This window comes from Melanerpes formicivorus, unplaced genomic scaffold (assembly GCF_026170545.1).
Source record: "Melanerpes formicivorus ecotype bairdi unplaced genomic scaffold, bMelFor1.0.p_v2 SCAF_30, whole genome shotgun sequence".
NCBI lineage: Eukaryota > Metazoa > Chordata > Aves > Piciformes > Picidae > Melanerpes > Melanerpes formicivorus.
The window spans coordinates 6776805-6799056 of record NW_027142382.1 but is presented as its reverse complement, the minus strand read 5'-3'; the positions used below and the strand labels follow the sequence as shown (position 1 = coordinate 6799056).

Sequence of the window (22252 nt, the reverse complement as noted above, 5' to 3'; positions counted from 1 at the left end):
AAAATGCTCTGAGGAAGGCTGATTTATTTGTGAATTAATGGGATCTGCTTATTTATTTACTTGTTTTCTGAGGAAAGCAGTGGAAGTGTTGGTACACAGAATGTGTAAAACCAAATTGAGATTCTGTGAGAATATATTATGGAGGATTATTTTAAGTGACTTAGGAAAGGCTGACTATGTGTGATGTAATGGATCTTGATTTCTGTCTTGCACAGTCCTTGCCAGGAATAACTATAATTTCTTGGATAGCTACAGTATTACTTAAGTAATTGGAATAATGCATCCATTATTTTCTTCACAAAAAGATACTCACTTTGTGGAAAACACTTAACTCTTCTTGTAAACTGTATCACAGACTTAAACATAGATGGAGGAGTTTTTAAGAGGCCAATAAAAGCTAAACAAAAAAAACACAACCCCAAACCTCAGCATTCCTGTCCCCAAACAGCCTACCCTCAACTTTGTTTATTTCCTCTGGTCAGTGTTGAATGGAAAACTGAATTTTCCTCACTCTGAATCTGTCAGGTATGCACAGTATCCCGATGTGCAGCTATGTATGAATTTTGTGTTTACCTTCCCAACAGCAATTTTTCTCTCTTAACAGATGCGTGGTACTTTCCGACCCTCTGAAAGACTCTTCCCGTTCTCAGGAATCTTGGAATGCCTTCCTGACCAAACTCAGGACGTTGCTTCTCATGTCTTTTACCAAAAACTTAGGCAAGTTTGAAGATGACATGAGAACTTTGAGAGAGAAAAGGACTGAGCCAGGGTGGAGTTTCTGTGAATATTTTATGGTCCAGGTAAGAGTCTCTTTTTATTGGAGGATGTACCTGAGGCCTAGTTCTAATAATGGATTTTTTTTCTCTTTTTTTTTTTTGCTAGGTGGTTTTCTGGTACTTTTTCATGTTCTGCTAGTTCTTTGAGGGTTAGGTCAGGAAATAGGAAGGCTGGGATAAAGCAACATTTTTAGATCTTGTTTGTAATAGGCTTGTAATACAGTGCCATTACAGAAACAAAATCTTTTCAGGCTTGTCAAAGTTTCAGGAGCCTCAACTGAAGCAAAACAATTGCACCTAGGAGGTGGTTTAGTATTTGCTCTTGAATTTTGGGTAAGTGTCTTGTTAGTGTGCATGTGTGAAGACACTCAGACTTGTAATTCATAGTATCATAGTATCATTCAGGGTTGGAAGGGACCACAAGGATCATCTAGTTCCAACCCCCCTGCCATGGGCAGGGACACCCCACACTAGATCAGGCTGCCCAGAGCCTCATCCAGCCTGGTCTTAAACACCCCCAGGGATGGGGCCCCGACCACCTCCCTGGACAACCCATTCCAGGGCTTCACCACTCTCATGGTGAAGAACTTCCTCCTCACCTCCAGCCTGCATCTCCCTACCTCCAGCTTCATTCCATTCCCCCTAGTCCTATCACTCCCTGAGATCCTGAGAAGTCCTTCCCCAGCCTTCCTGTAGCCCCCTTCAGATACTGGAAGGCCACAATTAGGTCACCTCGGAGCCTTCTCTTCTGCAGACTGATTTGACAAGAATGTTGCTATGCATTATTTATTTACATTGCTAAAAACCAACTCCATATATAAGATAATGAAGTGTATATTTTGAAGCAATCCATATGAAGATTGCAATTTTCCATATCAGTAAATATGTCTTAGCTGCTATAGAGAAAAGCAAGAAACAGTTGTTTGATAGAATGAAATATCTTACTCCTTTGGAATTTTCTAGTCCCTGTACAGTGCTGTTCTCTACACCAGTTCCACCTCATCTTCATGCCTCTTGTGACTCCATGTGCTACTTTCTGCATTTGATGTATCTGATTCCCAGACACTTTCTACTTACCACTTTGACTCTGTGTACAAATGAACTTTTTATGGATGCTGCAATTGGTGTCTTAGTAGTGTAAACAGAAGGGAAAAAGTCTAACCGTGGGAGAGATGAGTGTTCAGCAGGGGGTTGGTTTGTTTGGGTTTTGGTTTGGTTTTTTGCATTTTTTACAAAACTTTTTAATAGAATTATGAACAATATCTTGAGGCAAATTGGGATCTAGCAGAAAAGAATTTACTGACATAGCTGTATGACTTGATTTCCTTTTGTGATCCTCCTCATCTGAGGAAGAGATGGGGCATCTGGTACAAGTTTTCCTTGACGTATCAATACTGAGAGGTGACGAATGTTGGAAAAATGATCTCTACGTATGGATAGGGGCAGGCTGTGGTACCAGACATGACAAATAGCAGTAACATGCTCCTTGTATTGCTTGTGTGTCAAAAGGAAGAACTGGCCTTTGTCTTTGAGATGCTGCAGCAATTTGAGGATGCACTTGTGCAGTATGATGAACTGGATGCCTTGTTTTCTCAATATGTTGTCAACTTTGGGGCTGGTGGTGAGTGTCTTTAAAATGTTACATAAAGTTAAAGTGTATTAACTTCTACACTATGCTTCTGCTAACTAACCCAGTGCTTTGGGTACCATATGTACATGGGGGAAAAGATAGTACATTGCAGTGAAGATACAGTAGGCAGTTGGTGCTCTTGTTTTATGCTACATACAAACTTAAGTGTACAACAGACTCAGGTAATAGTCTATTACATTTTTGGATTTAATCTCTGAGGCTTAGAAGCTTCTTTTGATGAAAACCTGCCTGTTGGTTTTATTTAATGATGGTTACAGAGCCCTGAAACTCTGTAATTACCTAAGTATGGATCTAGCTCAGATGCAGTTGCTGTTTTCACAGCTTACTGCTAAGTTATTCAGTAAAGAGCTTCCTGGAGAAATGTATGTGGTTTTTGCCTTGCATTAAATGAGACATTTGGTAATCACTACAAACCTGAATAAAATATCTGCTTAATCTGCACTACAGAAGATTTAGCTTTTCCTTCAAGAAAAATGACTGTACAAGAAGTGTCAAATAACTTTAAGTTGCTTAAAATCATATATTGTTATATAACAACAGCTTTATTCAGGTATGTCTTTTGCATCTGGTAAAAACATGCTGCAGGAGTAATTGAAATGAAATATGTTTATCCTGATGCTATACCTGAAAATGAGGACACATCTATCCATGATGGCTGAGTAAGAAATAATTTAGTGGATAAAGCTTGTTTCTTTGGAATTTCAGGCAGGCTTAATTGCTAAGAAGTACATTACAGACTGATTGCCATTTACAACAAATATGCAATTAAAGACAAAATGCCCATGGGGTTTCTGCCGGTGTTCTGTCTTTGGTTTGAAGTTAAGACATTAAGTCATTTATCCATATGGTAAACTTTAGAATGATTATACCAGCTTACCTTTTCTAGAGGGAGCTTTGGTAGAAAGCAGTGGTTGATTCTTGAATGTTAACTTTATTTACTTAGATGGTGCAAACTGGCTGACATTTTTTTGCCAGCCAGTAAGGAGCTGGAATGGTTTAATTCTCCGAAAACCAATAGACATGGAGAAGAGAGAGCTAATTCAGAACCAGGAAGCTACTCTACTGGACTTGCGTAGTTACCTCTTCTCCCGCCAGTGCACGTTATTAATCTTCCTGCAGAGGCCATGGGAGGTTTCCCAGCGAGCATTGGAGCTTCTTCACAACTGCGTGCAGGAACTCAAGCTATTAGAAGTGAGTCATTATGTGAATGATTTTATCTGATGTGGTGATCCAGACTGAATGCAGGTATTCAGACTGTGAGACAGTGACACTGATTTGTGTGTACCCTCTACCTGTCCCCAGTGTGATCCTTTTTCTTAATACAGACAAACCTCTGAAGGTGGCTTGACAGCGCTGAACATATGGCAGAAATCTGAACTAGTCTGTTCTGACAGTCTTTCTCTTCCTGAAAATTACTTCAGAATTCAGACTTTTCTTTCTCCAAATGCATTTTGCTGGCATGTTGAATGTTCCTGTCACATTAGTTAATTATCTAGTTTGTTATGGGTTTCAAGACTTACATAGCCTTTCTAAAAGGAGTATTTTCACATTGGTAGTGAACAGAATTTTAGACGCCATTGTTTGATTATATTCCAGATCTTTAGTTATGCTCATACTTACTTTTGATTACTGAAATTTTCTGATATCAAACTCTACTGTCTATCTCTGTCATGTCCTGACTGACTCTCTTCTTGGTCTTCTATGTGTTCTTTGTTTGCTTGCTTGCTTTTATCTGCATTCTTTAATTAGTTGTCCATGACAGGTGTCTTATCCTTTGATTAACAAATTTATTGTTGTGAAGAAAGACTGATTTATTTTTTTGTTCAGCTTTCTTCATCTACTTCTTAGCATACTTTCAATTTCAATCTCTGTTAGATCTGATATCTCCCTAGGAAGGCAGTAATACATTTACAGAAATTTTTCTTACCTCCACTTTCATTAGGATTAGTTTAGAAATTCTTGACTTCTTTTTCAAGTGCTGTAACTTATTAATCCTCTTTTCCCCTCTCTTTCGTCTTGTTGGCTACATCACATCTAGTAAATATGATCACTGTTTAGTTGATTAGCTGTTTTAATTTCATGAACTCATACATCTAAATGATTCAGGAGTTAGTGAGAGTTGGCCTGGTTTTCGTGTGTTCTTAGAGTAAGTCCTTCCAAGAGTCTCTCCATATGTTACATCAAGAAAAGTGTCTTGCTGAAATGTTTATTCACCTGAATGTCTCTTTCCCAGTTAATTTTTTTTCTGTGCATCTTCAGGTTTCTGTTCCTCCTGGAGCTTTGGATTGCTGGGTATTTTTGAGTTGTTTGGAAGTCCTGCAAAGAATAGAAGGCTGCTGTGATAGGGCTCAAATAGATGCAAATGTTTCCCACACGGTTGGTTTGTGGAGCTATGCCACTGAAAAGGTGAGTAAATGTTGTGTCGTGGTTGTGATATTCCAGTTCTGAAGTAGACCTGCAGAACAGGTTGTGCACTTTTTATTAGGTAATTTAAAATGGGGCTCTGTGTGGTGTCTTGAGTCTACTCTGGATGAGACATCTGCATTGCTTAGGCCGCACCTTGAGTCCTGTGTCCAGTTCTGGGCCCCTCAGTTTAAGAAGGACATTGAGACACTTGAAGGTGTTCAGAGAAGGGCAACAAGGCTGGGGAGAGGCCTTGAGCACAAGCCCTGTGAGGAGAGGCTGAGGGAGCTGGGATTGTTTAGCCTGGAGAAGAGGAGGCTCAGGGGTGACCTCATTGCCCTCTACAACTACCTGAAAGGTGGTTGTAGCCAGGAAGGGGTTGGTCTCTTCTCCCAGGCAACCAGCACCAGAACAAGGGGACACAGTCTCAAGCTGTACCAGGGGAAGTTTAGGCTGGAGGTGAGGAGAAAGTTCTTCACAGAGAGTCATTGGTCATTGGAATGTGCTGCCCAGGGAGGTGGTGGAGTCCCCATCCCTGGAGGTGTTCAAGAGGAGACTGGACGTGGCACTTGGTGCCATGGTCTAGTCATGAGGTCTGTGGCAACAGGTTGGACTCGATGATCCTCGAGGTCTCTTCCAACCTTAGCAATACTGTGATACTGTGATACAGGTTTATATCCACTTTTCCCACTGTCTTATAAGGCCCAGGAATAATTAGGGTGATAACCTCTTTGTCTGTTTATTCCCTCCTTGCTGCTACTTTGGTAATAACTGGCTCCAGAGTGAACTCAGTCCATGTCAGCTGAGAGGAGGAGTACATATTTCAGTTACAGCAGGAGAAGCTGCCCAAATTTGAATTACTTGCCATTGAGAAAAGATTGCAGCACATTGTTTACAGATATTGTTAGGGAAGTTCTAAACCCTTAACTTCATTGAAGGTGGTGCCCTTGGTTGCTTGTGAAAGAGGCAAATAAGTAATAATTTTCAGTTTTTCAGCCACCATTTCTTACCATGAAGGAGTGGTAAAAGTTGTAAAGTGGCTTTTTCAGTTTAGCTAAACCCCTTCCCTAATTGCATAAATGCCTTTTCAAGTTCTGCTTACTATAAGAGTTGCTGCCTAATGTTGCTTTTCTCTGTTGGAACAGCTTAGAAAGATGTCAAGCTTCAGAAACTAGGGAGATAGCATACTGTGATCTTTCTGGATGTTTTTGATGACCAAACAGATCATCATGTTGGCATAGCCTGTAGAATATTTTCAAACTATTTTAATCATAATTTGGTCACATTCCAGTAGGTTTAGGAATCCTCTACCTGACCCTAGAAGGTCCTTGTCTTATAACAAAAGCAGAGAAAACCAATTCCACCTAAAGGTGAAGGTGGGAGGGAAGATAAGAACAAAGAAACAAAGAACTGTTTGAAGTGTTAATGGGTGCATCAGATTCTTCCCATGATATTTCCATGTTTCTGTGGAAGGTGTCTATCTGAGCTGGAAATGTTCCTCCCACTCATAGCTCTCCTAACACAAAGGGTAAACGGAAAAGCTGTTGGGTATTGAGTTAGCTGTATGGTGGAACAGACTGAACAGAAATAATTTAGTGACAAAATAAAGTGGAATTCAAAAAAGCAACCAATCAAAACCATATACACACAAGGAAAACAAGCAAAAAATTCCAAAGTTAATGACCATCTTGATTTTATATGATGTAGAGTAATGGGACAAGCTGAGACCACCTTTCTTTGCATGCTTACATTGGTAGCTCATTGACTTACTCTGAATGAATTAACCTCATGACCAACACAACTGGCAGTATGCTATGCTGACTTCTGGGTATTGAGCATAGTAGCTGTTGTCTAGAAGGTGGTTGTGTGGCACTGTTTTATCACCTTTAGCTGTGCTAATCATCTCTTCTTCAAGAAGGTTTTCAGCTGGATACAATACATTGGGTGAATTTTCAGGTACTGGGGACTGCCTGAATTTCTTGATTATATAGTGTGTGTATATGCAGGTGTTCCAATTTTGAGTCAGTACCTTACATGTAATTTATCTACTGTGAGAATAACAATTACTTTTCAAAAGTTCTCTATTTTCTCCCCATCATGCAACTTTAATACAGATCCTCTAAGCAGTGTAAGTTGGCAGCTGTGGAAATGTGTTATATTGTAAGAGTGATGGAAAGAATAAAAGCAATTTTGTATTGATTTTTGCTTATTGAAAACAAGCATCTGGTTTCTCCTGCAGTTAAAATCTCTGGGTTATCTGTGTGGACTTGTGTCAGAGAAGGGACCCAATTCAGAAGACCTTAACAGAACTGTTGATCTGTTAGCAGGGTTGGGAGCAGAACGCCCTGAAACAGGTATTGCCAGGACTGTATGCTTGCTGTCTAATAACTGACATTGTTTTAAACACATAGCCTATAAATACATCACTAATAATTTCCAAGTATCCTTGCATATATATAAATGTTTATAAAACTCTATTAATCTCTTGAGAGTTCTTTTAATGTGTCTAGCACTTTAAATAATCAGTGCATCTCCTTACTGTTTCAGGTATACACTTTTCTGTCAATGCTCAGAATTCATCAGCGCTTATTTGTGCAGCTCAAATTTGTCAGCATTTATCAAGTCTTGACCAGTGCTGGTTTTGAATGAAGTTTTTAATGCTTTCAAACAAGTATTAAAAATAAAACTGTTACTGAAACATACATGGGAGCATCCTTGATCTGATGTGATTAGATAACCTGCAGCTGGAGCTACAAAGTGATCTTGAGTGGCTGAACAGTCAGACTTACTCCTTGTGGATTTTATCCCTTGTAAAGATACCTCTGAAGGGAAGAGGCTTTCAAATGCTAAATATGCTAGAGCAATTAGTGTCTTTGAAGCATTAATTGAGAGGCTGATGCTTCACTTGCTCTTGCAGGCTGATTCATATATGTAAAATGAAGGTTTTTTTCTTCTAGAAGTACCCACATGTATTTGGTCAGGCAAAGACTTAACTTGAGTAAGCTACTTCAGAAAATACTTGGTCTTGCTAACCATTTTCCTTTTGAAGTATGTTGTTTAAAGTAGTAAAATGCCTTTAAATTACAGTATACTTCTATCATGCTGACGTATAAATACAGCACCGGGGTGTTCTGAGAATATTACTCCTGGCATAATATGGTATTTAAGTACAATTGTGTTTGTCTCTAGGTTGAATAAGTGTTATGAAATACTGTCTGGAGCAGTTAGTACAGTTGCTATATTGCTATTTGCCTTTACCTTGGTGTCATGAACACCGCTCGTGTATGCATGCACACACAGAGTTGTGAAACAGCCTTTCTTGATCTTATTTTAGAGCCTGAGGAAGAAACTCATGATCAGTCTCTTAAATGTTAGTGATGTTTTGCACATAAAATTGGTTTGAAGCTTTCTTTCCACTTGCTACTGAAGTGAAAAGTGTGTGTGTGATTAAAATAGGAAAGTATTTGTGACACCTTGCTCTGCTTTTTTTTCCCTAAAGCCAACGCGTCACAGAGCCCATATAAAAAACTTAAAGAGGCCTTATCATCTGTAGAAGCTTTTGAAAAACACTACTTAGTAAGTACAAGGTTTTGGTTATTTATTTTAGTTTTGCATGTTTGCCTCACAGATTGAGTAGGGCCAGAATTTTCAAACCTGAGAAGATAACACTAAGAATGTGTCTCTGTATATGGGTGTCCAACGTTATTGCTTACACAACAGACACAACAAGGCTGATGTGGTTTGCAACTGGAACCCTGTATGGGCCCAAGTTTCAAATATTTGGATTAAATTGAATATTTACATTTATGAGTTGGAGGTTATTGTCTGCAAGCTTGTATACTTAGCTATTAAAAAAGTCAATGTTATGGCCACAATGTCGTGCTGTCCCCAGTTCAAAATTAATTGAATCATTGTATTGATGTGTGAACTCAGCTTCCTTTTTGAATGGCTTAGACTCACATCTTGCAGTGCTACAAAGTTTAAATTATACTCCTGAATTCTTTATATAAACTGTGGGATATGTGTCAATAATATCATAGTATCAGTCAGGGTTGGAAGGGACCACAAGGATCATCTAGTTCCAATCCCCCTGCCATGGGCTCGCCAGAGCCTCATCCAGCCTGGGCTTAAACACCTCCAGGGACAGGGCCCCAACCACCTCCCTGGACAACCCATTCCAGGGCTTCACCACTCTCATGGGGAAGAACTTCCTCTTCACCTCCAGCCTGAATCTCCCCACCTCCAGCTTCATTCCATTCCCCCTAGTCCTATCACTACCTGAGATCCTGAGAAGTCCTTCCCCAGCCTTCCTGTAAGCCCCCTTCAGATACTGGAAGGCCACAATTAGGTCACCTCAGAGCCTTCTCTTCTCCAGACCGAACAGCCCCAACTCCTTCAGTCTGTCCTCACAGGAGAGGTGCTCCAGCCCTCTGCTCATCCTCGTGGCCCTTCTCTGGACACATTCCAGCACCTCCACATCCCTCTTGTAATAGGGGCTCCAGAACTGGAGGCAGTACTCCAGGTGGGGTCTCACCAGAGCTGAGTAGAGGGGGAGGATCACCTCCCTTGCCCTGCTGGCCACACTTCTCCTGATGCAGCCCAGGATCTGATTGGCTTTCTGGGCTGCAAGTGCACTTTGAGTGCTCCTGTTGAGCTTCTCCTCCACCAGCACCCCCAAGTCTCTCTCCTCAGGGCTGCTAATATGGTTGGAGCTGGCATAGATTCGAGACATCAAAATGCTCATTGTATTTTAATTAATATGCATGGTTCGAGTCTGAGAGCTCCCTTTCTGAGGAGCCTTTGTAATGATCATCTGGGTTTGTTTTTATTTTTAAATGATGTTGGCCCAGTTTGAGGCAGATCCTCCTTTGCCTCCCAGCGGGGCAGGAAAAAAGGAGACTCACACAAATGGATTGCAGAAGTGATGGAAAGTTTAAATGGAAAAGCAGTGAATGTTTTACAGAGAACTACAAGCACAGTGACAAAAGAAACCCAAAGCATACCCAGAAAGCCTCCCAAGATTTCCCTTCTCCCTACCTGAGGGTACACCCAACCCCCCTCCCCCCCCACCCCTCCCCGGGCTCTTTCTTCTCTCCCTCCCTGCTTCCACTGTTAGGCTAATCTCATCTGGCCAGATCTGAGATTGCCCTTCCCCCTTCTCATCCTGGCATTAGGCCTAGCCAGGCCCAAGAGGCCTTGAGATGACTCCCTTTCCGTTACTGGATAGGGAGCATCTGCCACGGAGTAGTGAGGGAAGAAAGAGGAAGTCAAGACCTTGCAGATGGGTTTATAGAGAGCAGGACATGATGGGAATGCAATACACAGCTTCCTGTGTCCACCCACTGGGCTGGACACCCCGGGGCACCAAAGGTGTATCTTGTGTGGTAGCAGCAGAAGGCACCCAGCCTAAACTACCACAGATGTTAATAAAACAACACCTCCCACCCCCTCCTGACTGTCACAAGACTGTGTTTGGGTTTTTTGGGTTTTGTCTGAGGTTTTTCCTTACTTTTTTTCACTGAGATGTCTTACTTGCAGTGCTGCCATTAAAGTTTTCTGAGGAAAAGCTGGAGTAAAACTGAGCACATTATTTTTTTTTCAATCTGAAAATTAGGTAGTACTTATTTTTACAAATGTTTGTTGAAAGAAAAAGTCTCAAAGGATTTTGTCTGCAGGTACCAGTTTCATTTTTATACTCTCTTTTTTTTTTTTAATGAGACTGGGGGGATAGCTGGATCAAAACTACAATCATCAGAATTCCTAACTGCTCTTACCTGTTTAGTTCTAACTTGCACCTGAAGGTCCTTGCTAAATTCAGCAGTGTCTTCCTAAATTTAAGCAACTGCATGGGATCAACGGAGTTTGGCAATGAAAGAATTGCTGTTCTTGTTTGAATTTCTGACTACACTCATATGCAACAGACATTCAGATACCTGATACAGTACAAAAGTAGTAGGAAATCTGGTATCATCAGATGAAATCTGAAAGTCTGGAAAGTTAAATGCAGCTTTTCAGACACATTGAAAACAAGAAGTGATGAGCTTTTATTATGATGGGGAATGCTTTCATTATATGGCCAGAGATTATGATATACTAAAAAAGTTTAGTGGTGGTCTACAGTCTAAGTGCTGATTTTGAGAAAAAGATTTGTTGCTGTTATTTCAGTCTTAGAGCAGGGTCAGGAAGGTGACATATAGGCTGTGTGGCTGCATTATAAATTAAGCTTAGAGATGACTGAGGAACTTCAGTTTTGGATTGTGTAGCTCCCAGCAGAATTCCTTTAAGGCACTCTTGCAAAAAGTAATTATCCCAACTGTGACTTACTATTTTGCATTTCATTACATGTTTAGATACTGCAATCTTTCATATACTTGATGGTATTAGGAGCAGCTTTAGTGAAAGAATTGTTTACCATGTTCTAGATGTAGTTGATTCAATTTTGCAGTATTAGTTGTGAGTCTTTGGGGGCAAGGTCTCATACTGTTCTAAACATGCTGTGGTGTATTCTGGAATGATAATCCAATGGCATATAGCCAATGAGAAGGAAGTCCTTGTAAACAAAAAAGACAGGAGGATTCAAGTGTAAAGAAGTTCTTGAAGCTGCGTCTCATCTATTGTTTGGTTTTGAGTTGCCTTCTCTCATTTTTCAGTAGGCTTTTTCTCTTCTGCTATTTATATCCCCAGGTATGTGGAAATGACCAAATGTAGAAGAAGTGAAGCTTGCCTGTTACAAACTACTCTGTATTATGTGCTGGGGCAAGGGGAAATAACTAAAAATTACTCATTCTGGTAGTGTTGTAGTAACTTAACTACTGGCTAGAGGTTTGTGGCAAATACCAATTTCATGTGAAAAATAGTGGTGGGATTGCAAGTTCTGGGCGAGTGGCTGGATTTGATGCTCTCTTCCAACCTCAATAGTTCTGTGGTTCTAAATAGCTACTAAAAATATATAAAGCTTATAGTAGTTTCTTTTCTTTTAAACAGGAGCTGTCCCACGCCACCATTGAAATGTACACAAATATTGGAAGGATTCGCTCAGCTAAGCTTGTGGGAAAGGACTTGGCAGAGTTTTATATGTAAGCAACTGTTTTCAATGTCTTAAGTGCATGAGCTTTGAGAAGATTGAATCTGATCCTTGAGGAAAATACACTGCATTTTTAAAGGGAATTTGAAAGATTTATTTTTTTTTAATGTAAGCATACCAGAATTTTTAGGCCATGTTTCAGAAACAAACAAAACCAACACAACACAAACCCAACCAACAAACAAACAAGAACAAAACAAAACCCAATAACAGCAACTTGCCTGTAACTGTCTTTAGCTTGATCCTTTCTGCTCCTAGGGAGAAAAGGGCAAAGGTTAGGGAGGAGGGTGGTGAAGAAAGAGGTCCCTACACTTGCTGTAACTTGCTGTCTAACATGGATTCTGGTTTGTTTCAAAGATTATAGTTATTTTAAGTACATATGTGCCTATGTACACCTAAGAAAAGCCAAAATGTGCTTTGGAGAGTAATCAGTTTCATATTTGAGGCTATGGTTGCAAAATGTTTGTTTCCCCCTCTGTGAAACTTAGTGATCTTATTCCTCTCATCCAAATATAATTTTGGTGTTTATTTTTGCTGTTAAATTCTACTGAAAGAACCTTCTGGATTGGTTTCATTTTTCTTATTTAGAAGAATTTGGGAATCCTAAGTTGCCTTTTGGGAAAACATGTTGGGTGTTCTTCTCACCTGTGTTCACTAAAGGAGTGTCATCTGCAACAGGTTCTCCTAAATTAACTTAAATTTTCACCTGAGGGAACAATGTTAGGTTTAAAGACTACCATTGAACCTGTGTAGTGACAACATTTTCATTGAAGCATTTTCCTGCTTTAAAACTGTTGAGTAAGCATATTTTCAATTAACTGTTAGAAGCTTCCAATGGCTTTTTGTCACATTTGTGGAACATAGCATCACCTTGCTTGCTCTAACACAGGATGTATCCATATATGAATTTTAATGGCTGCAGAGGTTCTTGCATCACTCTGTTCTCATCTCTATTTTTAAAGGAGGAAGAAGAGTCCACAGAAGGCAGAAGTCTACCTTCAAGGAGCACTGAAAACTTACCTTGCTGAAGGCTGGGCATTGCTTGTCACACACACGAGAAAACAGTTAGCTGAATGTCAGAAACACCTCGGGCAAATAGAAAAGTATCCTCTGAAAGGCAGAGCTGGAAAAAATCAAAATAATATTTCTGATTATTTTTCTGACACATCTCTAACAGTAGAGTCTGCCAAACATCAGAAAGCTGAATTATTTCTTGTTCATTTGGGGTGGGTTGGGTTATTCTTCGTTTAATTTTTTTTAACATCTGGTTCACTCAAAGCCTTGTGCGTACGGCTGCTGCTCTCTGTGTTAGGCATGTCTAGGCTCCAGAGAGTGGTGCAACTTCTTCATTATGGAAGTTTTTATGTCAGACTGTTTTTCCATTTGATAAATGTGGCATGATAGTGTCTTCCCATATTAAGAAGCTTAATTTCTGGGCTTTCTTTCTGTAACGACTACCACTACATTTTGCCTCTTGTCTGACCTGGCAAGGACTCTGGTACTTATAATGGTGACTTTTGGAAAAAGTTATGGTGTAGAGGCTTAGAAGATGAAAATCCTGTGGCTCTGATGTGGTGTTTTAAATTTTTTGCTATTATTATTATTTTTTTTTTTAACTTTCCAGCCTTTGATCTCTGCTTCAGAATTGGAGTGGGAGTTGTTTGCTTGTAAGTTGGGTAAAAGCTCAGTCTTCAGCGTGTGAATTAAACAGCTGTAAATGCCCCACAAATGCTAAGTAGTGCTTTGAGAGAATGATTTGGCCTGATCCTAACCAATGTTTGTCAGTCTTCAAATTCTTCACTTTGATACTATTTGCATTATTTTCACAGACCAACTCTGTCTACTGCATCTGTATTTGTTTAAATACTAAACCTTTCCTTGTTACTGCACTGTTGCTGCTTTGGAGAGGGGTGTATGTGTGGGACAGGTCTGTTGTGTGGCCTTGGGTGTTTTGTTGCAATTTTTGGCATTAGAAACACCATAGTTTGAATTCTGCTTTTCATTTTAGCCTCATGTTGTCTAAATTTGGTAGCTAAGTTAAGTAACTTGATTCTAATTTGAACTGTTGTGCCGTGTGCCTCTTCTCCTTGGTGTCAAGCAACAGGATGAGAGGAAATGGTTACAGGCTGCATCAGGGTGGGTTTTGGCTGGATATTATAGTATCATAGTATCAGTCAGGGTTGGAAGGGACCACAAGGATCATCTAGTTCCAACCCCCCTGCCATGGGCAGGGACACCCCACACTAGATCAGGCTGGCCAGAGCCTCATCCAGCCTGGGCTTAAACACCTCCAGGGCCAGGGTCTCAACCACCTCCCTGGACAACCCATTCCAGGGTTACACCACTCGCATGGGGAAGAACTTCCTCCTCACCTCCAGCCTGAATCTCCCCACCTGCAGCTTCATTCCATTCCCTCTAGTCCATATTAGGAAATATTTCTTCTCTGAGAGGGTTATCAAACAATGGAATGTTCTGCCCAGGGCAGTGGTAGAATCACTATGCCTGGGGGCAATCAAGGGGCCTGTGGACTAGGTGCTTAGGGACATGGTTTAGTTTTGACCCTTCACTGCTGAGTCGAGGTTGTGACTGGATGGACTTTGAGGTCTCTTTCAAACAGGTGTTTTCTGTGATATGAGGTAATACAGGAAAATCACAGAATATTTTAATTTTTTTGGTGTATGGGGGAAAAAGTGCTGCTTTTATTGGTGCCATAGCTAGAAATAAAATTCCTGTAGGTGTTCCAGGACGCAGGTATCACAGTATCACCAAGGCTGGAAGAGACCTCAAAGATCATTGAGTCCAACCTGTCACCACAGACCTCATGACTAGACCATGGCACCAAGTGCCACGTCCAATCCCCTCTTGAACACCTCCAGGGATGGGGACTCCACCACCTCCCTGGGCAGCACATTCCAATGACCAGTGACTCTCTCAGTGAAGAACTTCCTCCTCACCTCCAGCCTAAACTTCCCCTGGTACAGCTTGAGACTGTGTCCCCTTGTTCTGGTGCTGGTTGCCTGGGAGAAGAGACCAACCCCTTCCTGGCTACAACCACCTTTCAGGTAGTTGTAGAGGGGAATGAGGTCACCCCTGAGCCTCCTCTTCTCCAGGCTAAACAACCCCAGCTCCCTCAGCCTCTCCTCACAGGGCTGTGCTCAAGGCCTCTCCCCAGCCTTGTTGCCCTTCTCTGGACACCTTCAAGTGTCTCGATGTCCTTCTTAAACTGAGGGGCCCAGAACTGGACACAGGACTCAAGGTGCAGCCTAACCAGTGCAGAGTCCAGGGGCACAATGACCTCCCTGCTCCTGCTGGCCACACTACTACTAATGCAGGCCAGGATGCCATTGGCCCTCTTGGCCACCTGGGCACACTGGTGGCTCGTGTTTAGGCAGCTGGCGGTTAGTTAACACAGAATACTTCTGCAGGACAGTTAAAATTGCCAAGAAAGGGACCTTTTTTTGAATGGGCCTTCTGCCTTTTTTAAAGTTGTTGGGCTTTTTTTTTGTTTTGTTTTTTCTTTGCCTAAAAAGCTTACATTTCAATCTCCAAGTGATAATACTAGGAAATCTTTCTGTAGCTGAAAATCAGTTGAGCTGAATTAAAATCTGTAGTGTATTTTGGGTTTTGTTTTATTTTATTGTGGGATTTATTTATTTATAGAATTGGATGTAAACAATGCCTGTCACCTTTGAAAAGTCTTACTTTGATTTTAGACCCATTTTTCTGCTTCAGTGCAAATGCTTTTGAAGAATGTGAGCCAGTAATGTTGCTGTCTTAGCCTAACATTTGTATCCCTAATACTCAACAGTATCAATACAAGTCTTCTGACTTAGTGATGCTGTAACAGCTGACAAATTCTCAGCCACCTAAATTGCAGGATCATTACAAACTCAACTTACTTAGTTCTAAGTGTTGGGCAGTGTAATGCATTACATATGACACGCAAATTCGTGAGGCAGCCAAGAGGGCCAAGGGCATCCTGGCCTGCATCAAGAACAGTGTGGCCAGCAGGAGCAGGGAGATCGTTCTGCCCCTGTACACTGCACTGGTTAGGCCACACCTCGAGTCCTGTGTCCAGTTCTGGGCTCCTCAGTTTAGGAAGGAGGTTGACTTGCTGGAATGAGTCCAGAGAAGTGCAACAAAGTTGGTGAGGGGTTTGGAACACAAGCCCTATGAGGAGAGACTGAGGGAGCTGGGGTTGCTTAGCCTGGAGAAGAGGAGACTCAGGGGTGACCTTATTGCTCTCTACAACTACCTGAAGGGAGGTTGTAGACAGGCAGAGGTTGGTCTCTTCTCCCAGGCAACCAGTACCAGAACAAGAGGACACAGTCTCAGGCTGTGCCAGGGGAGGTTTAGGTTGGATGTTAGGAAGAAGCTCTTCACAGAGAGAGTGATTGCCCATTGGAATGGGCTGCTGGGGGAGGTGGTGGAGTCACCATCATCGGAGGTGTTCAGGAGGTGACTTGCTGGGGTGCTTGGTGCCATGGTTTAGTTGTTTAGGTGGGTTGGATTGATTGATGGGTTGGACACAATGATCTTGAAGGTCTCTTCCAACCTGGTTTATTCTATTCTATGTATTCCACACTGGGTCTTTACCTTGCGTGCTGCATTTATCTGTTGTTACATAATGAATTTTCTATGCTGAGTGATATTTTTTTTAGATAGGGGAGGATTGCACAGGTTAATAATGGGTCATATTTTAGTAGATCTTGAGAGAGCAGTCTCACAAAAAAGTAGAGATTCTGCAGTGTTCTCAGATGATAGCAGATCTTCCATTTTTCTTTACCAATGGAAGTGTGTGGCAATGAGAAAAGCAGGTCTTGTATTGAAAGATCAGAAAAGCAATACTTTTACTGTCTCATTTTCAGTCAGATTTTTGAACTTTGTAGATGTCTGCCTATGTTTCCTTAACTCTCTTTAGTTATCTTCAAACAAGCAGCCTTTTAGCTGGTGATAATCACTTAACAGAGGACGAACGCAAACGCTTTTGCCAAGAAATACTAGATTTTGCCAATCAGAAAGCAGAGAACCAAGGTAAGTCAGGGTCTTAAAACTTAAGCTGTGCTAATCTGATCCCAGAGTAGATTGGCAGGCTTTTTCTGATTGTTTTCTTTACCTTGTGTATAACTTTTGAACCAGCGTGGTTCTTTTCTTGTGATCTCCAGCACAATTATAAAACTCATGCAATAACTGGATAGTCGATAATGAAAGGATAATTAACATTTTCACCCTGAATACCAGCAAGTCTTTGTTCTCTTTCATTTATCTCTTTCTCTGCTTTCACAGCTCTTTATTTCTTAGGGTATTTTTTTTATATTTGTGGTGGGTTGAAATTCCACCCACCCCACCCCCAACATAAAGTAAAGAAGATTTTTGTTATATTTTGCTGTTCTAGTTGTGCCCATTGCCCCTTGTCCCATCACTGGGCACCACTGAAAAGAGTCTAGCCCCAGCCTCTTGACAGCCACTCTTTAGGTGTAAGTATTGATAAGATGCCTTCTCAGTCTTCTCCTTTCTAGGCTAAAGAGCCCCAGATCTCTCAGCATCTGCTCGTAGGACAGATGTTCCAGTCCCCTCATCATGTTTTAGCCCTGTGCTGGACTGTCTCTAGTTGTTCCCTGTCTTTCCTGAACTGGGGAGCCCATAACCTTGACCTGCTGGTCATGGTCTTCCTAATGCGCCCTGGGAGACCATTTGCCTTCTTGGCCACAAGAGAACACTACTGGCTCATGGTTAACTTGTCCACCAGCACTCCCAAATCCTTCTCTGCAGAGCTGTTTTGCAGCAGGTTGATCCCTAACCTGTACTGATGCATGGTGTTGTTCTTTCCCAGGTGCTAGGACTCTACAGTTATCCTTTTTGAACCTCATTAGGTTGTCCCCCATCCAACTCTCCAGCCTGTCCAAGGCTCCTATCTCTTCTATTGATTTATTCACCATCCTGCCTCTTCTCTTTATTCTTCCTGCTGTGTCAGTAATACCTTGACCTGGGTCATTGATCATAATTAAATTGATACAGAATAGTTACTGTAGATCCGAAGACTGTTCATTCTTGTGCAGAAGTTTTCCTTGATGACTGGATGTACAATAAGGAATATGCTATTTTAGGCTTGTTTGTTAATTAAGGTTTTGCTACTGCTAGTTGTTGGAATCTAGAAAAGAGAATGAAAACCTTTGTGTGGTAAAGCTGATGGCTTTCAGGCACTAATCCAATTTCTGAGGTTCTTAAACCTTTACTTGCTCTTAATTTACACACTGTTGGAATTTTGTGACTTTGTGCTACTGTGGTCATTTACAACACTTCTTGTAGTAGTGAAATGTTAAACTACTTCTTAGAAACTAACTGATAGTTCAGTCATCTTTAGTGGCCTGAGTGCTAAAATCATATTAGATGTAACTGTTAGAAAACAAATCTTGGGCATCTTTGTCTCGTTTCTGTGCAAGACAAAATTCAAATACGACAGTATCGATTGGTTCCGCAAAGAACCATTGGGAGAAGTGGATTTGTTTAATTCTAAGGCTTACACTTTTAAGAGAAAAGATTTGCTCATCTCCAGCAGCACTGGAAGAGAATAAAACCTCTGGTTTTATCTTCTCAGGTCAAAAGGTTATATTGCCTATGCACACCTTCGCACAGTTGAAAACTCTACATTTTGACCCTCCAAATGCTGTCGTCCATGTGGGTGGAAAGTTGTCCATTGAGTTGACTTTGCTGAGCCAAATGCCCATCCCTGTCCAAGTGGATCAGATTGCCATCCATGTTCACTTCAGCATTGAAAAAAACAATTACAGAAAAACAGCTGAGTGGCTTACTAAGCACAAAACTTCCAATGGTGTTATCAGCTTTCCAAATGAAGTTACAGGATTTCCCGTGTCAAGAAACAACTTGCCAGCACTGGAGCTGTATGAAATGTATGAACGGAGTCCCTCAGATAACTCTTTGAACACAGCAGGGATTATCTGCAAAAATGTGCACATGCTACTACGAAGGCAAGAGAGCTGCAGTTCACTGGACATGCCCTCAGGAGTGACTTTAGAAGATGGAGCTCATGTGTTGAAGTGCAACAACTTAATACTGGAACCGGGGATCAATAAAGTAACATTCAATACTCAGGTATGTTTTGTAATTGAGTAAATGTAGCACTCATGAAAGAATAACTGAAAGTGCTGGCTGAGGAAGAGCATAGTGCTGGCAAGGGGTCCTTGTATTGCTTGAGTGATACCATTCCCCTTGTGGCTTTATTCTTATTGTTCTAGACCAATTTCCCTTGAAAGAGTGCTGTTGTGTTTCTGCTGAAGTGTGCAGGTGACTCTCCTATTTGCAATTATGTGAGTCAGCCTTCCCAAACTTATTTTAAACATCATGATTATTGATGCCAAAAATGCAACATAATATACTGCACATGAAGCTTCTCTGATGAGCCTATTGAAAATAATGGTTAAATAATCTGTTGGGAATATATTTTCTAGCCCTTAGTGATTGTTAAGTGTGATGTGATGTGGTGTTCTTCCCTGTGGAGGGTGGTATTTTTGCACTTGGTGTGGATATAGTAAACCTACCTGCAAAAAGTATGAAAATGTTAAGCTCAGCTTCAAATATCTGAATTTAGAAGATGTCAGAATGAAAATGGTTTCCATTATTCATCTTAACTGCATAAGGAATAAGAAAACAAGAACACAGAGATTCTGTGCTACAGGAAGACTAAATTTATTGAGCAGACACCTGTTAAAATAGTGTCACTATCTAACAGCCACCCTCAGAAAATTGACTGTATATGGAAACTCCCTCATTTCCTGACTTAAACATGCACTCCCATTCTTCCCCTAGTGAGCTAAGTACTCCCACTGATTGCTGAAATATTTATGGGTAGTAGTGCTTATCACTTCTGCTCATGTTGCATTACTACTAGATGCATAGTGACTGGAAATCAGCAGGCCTTGAGTACCAATCCTGTTGGTTGGTTGGTTGTGATACTGAGGGTTGTGGGGGTTTGTAGCTTGTTGTTACGTGGTTTTTTTTGAGGGGTTTGATTTGGGTTTTTTGTGGTTTTGTTTTTGTGGCTTTTTTAACTGCCACTCATTCTGTGGCCTTGGACTTTGCTGATCTGTGGTTAGTTTGCTGGTCATAATAAAATGCAGAAAGGCATTTACCTGCTGACTTAGTCCGAGGAAGTGAAGCATCAGGCGTTTTCAAGAGTGAGACCGTCATCATCTGGCACTGCAGGATTAGGAACTTCAGCCTCAGCTTCCGTTCTTTGGATTTCTTTAAATACTTTCTGTCTCCCTCTGCACCTCTGTAACCCCTCATGGGCAGGCATTTACTGGAGCTCAGTGCTGCACTAATGAACATTAGAGCAGGAAAAACTTGAGTGAGGAAAATGCTGAGAATTAGGTGCAGCACCTGAATGAGAAACAAGAGATGGGGCAGCACAATGAGCAATACAACAGATGCTTCCTTTTCTGAGCATTGTCCACCCTGTGTATTGGAAAGGGTATGGATGCTATGAAGAGAGAGATTGTTGTGCAGTCACATGCCTGCCAGCTTTGCAATTTTCTGATTGGTTTAGTTTCTCTTTAGTCCCTTTTTAGAAACTAATTTTCAAATAAAGATTTATGTCTCTGCTTCTGACTAAAATCTAACAGCTGGACAGAGCTGCCCAGGAGGTTTCTTTAGCATTCTTAGTGTATTTTAGGTGCTCCACACCTGATATTTTAACTTTCTCCTTTTTTTTCCCATTGTTAATTTCTATCTTGTCATAGAAGTTTGCTTAAAGCAAAGTTTTCTATAGGCTTCAATATTCTGCCTCTCTGTTCCTGCAGTGCTGGGGCTCAGAGCAGTAGAGAGATGTGCTTGGTATGTGTGAACACGCACACTGTGGAACCTGCATGGGTAGCAGGTGTCACAAGATGGAAGTTGAGTTCAAGTCCTTGATGATATAATGTGGAATGGCAGTAATGTCATTTGAACTCTCTACTGACCTAATTTCTTTAGGTTACTCATTCTTTCAAAGGATTGGGCAAGTTAATGGGATTTGGAGATGTCAGAGGTCTTGGTGGCTGCAAATGTAGTTTTGTGAGGAATAAATGAACGTGTCAGTAGAATGGCATTCCAGATGAAGCAGCTTTACTAAAAGCAAGCTGTTAGAGGCTGTCTGAGCAGGCATTGTGGCTTTATGGGATCAGGAAGCAATCTGAACCATGGAAGACAAGATAATGAATGGAAAGCTACATACAGTTCTGCTTTAAATTTACCCTGCTCTGCATGCTTTTGGTGGCTGTTGGAGGATGAACAGCCTTCTGCTTATAACATTTCTATTTCCCCAACCTTTGTTTCTTTAATAAACTTTGCATGGGAAGACTGCTCAGTGTGAATCCTGCTTAGTTGTTACATAGTTGTTCAAAGCATGATTTCTCTGCCCTTACAGGGAAAATTTGAACATGTTACCATTTTGACAGCATACTACCAGATAACCTGATGAAGGCTGCTTTAGATTTGAGCTGCAGTGTTCACAAAATATTTACTAAAAATCCCTTGTCATTGTAATGGTGTATACTGTTACTTCTGCTGGATTACATAGCTGGCCAGAGGATAGAAACTGCTGACAACTTCTTTTCTAAATCAGTAATGCTTAATTTGCTTAATTGCACAGTTTCTGCAGAAAGAGTAATGTCTGTGCTTCTAAGATCCAGAGGGAGTTGATAATTCTTTCTGCAAATCTTAGACTGATGATGAGCATTGTTTATGCTGATGGCAATCTTCCAGTGTACTTTTTCAAGCTTTAAAGAAGGTCAGAAAGCATTATCTGAATACTTCAGGCCAATATTCCCATGCCACGTTGAGGTTTAAACTGTGGATACTATGAAGGATTTTAGTTGTGCTTACCTGTTTATAGAGAATACAAGGAATAAAATTCAATGCCTTCAATGTAAAAAATGCATAATGCTGAATTTTAGTCAGTATTTGCTGTGTAAATAACTGTGCAAGTGATGTTTGACTGTTGTAGCTTTTCTCCATAGCTTCTAATATTATTATTTACATTTAATTCGATTCAGCATCAATATTTATGTATCACACCTGATAAAATGGCACATGAGAAAAGAAAATATTTCCCATTCCCTAGCACTTAGTAGCTAACAGCAAATAGACTGAAGAATAAATACACTAGGAGGTGTTACAGATTGGCTTTTTAGAACACTATCAAAAAAACATCCAGAATTTATTACTCAGGCCTGGGGAAGAATGTGAAATTAAATATGTATGTATTTCACACAGGATATGGGATGGGGAGTGTGTGAAATCCATAGCTTGAGCTGAAATGTCTTATATAAAGATTGTATG

The 22252-nt window shown here is 40.8% G+C and overlaps 1 protein-coding gene across 1 annotated transcript in view; it reads left to right on the top strand.

Annotated features, from left to right (window-relative positions):
* The window catches only part of TRAPPC10 (trafficking protein particle complex subunit 10), a 53919-nt gene that overhangs the window by 17652 nt on the left and 14015 nt on the right, over positions 1 to 22252 (top strand). Inside the window, exons 5-14 of the mRNA XM_068155158.1 lie at positions 605 to 800; positions 2286 to 2397; positions 3371 to 3618; positions 4687 to 4833; positions 7070 to 7184; positions 8330 to 8406; positions 11815 to 11906; positions 12877 to 13017; positions 16836 to 16948; positions 18513 to 19027. Coding sequence (XP_068011259.1) covers positions 605 to 800; positions 2286 to 2397; positions 3371 to 3618; positions 4687 to 4833; positions 7070 to 7184; positions 8330 to 8406; positions 11815 to 11906; positions 12877 to 13017; positions 16836 to 16948; positions 18513 to 19027 — 1756 coding nt within the window. The remainder of the gene's footprint in view (positions 1 to 604; positions 801 to 2285; positions 2398 to 3370; positions 3619 to 4686; positions 4834 to 7069; positions 7185 to 8329; positions 8407 to 11814; positions 11907 to 12876; positions 13018 to 16835; positions 16949 to 18512; positions 19028 to 22252) is intronic.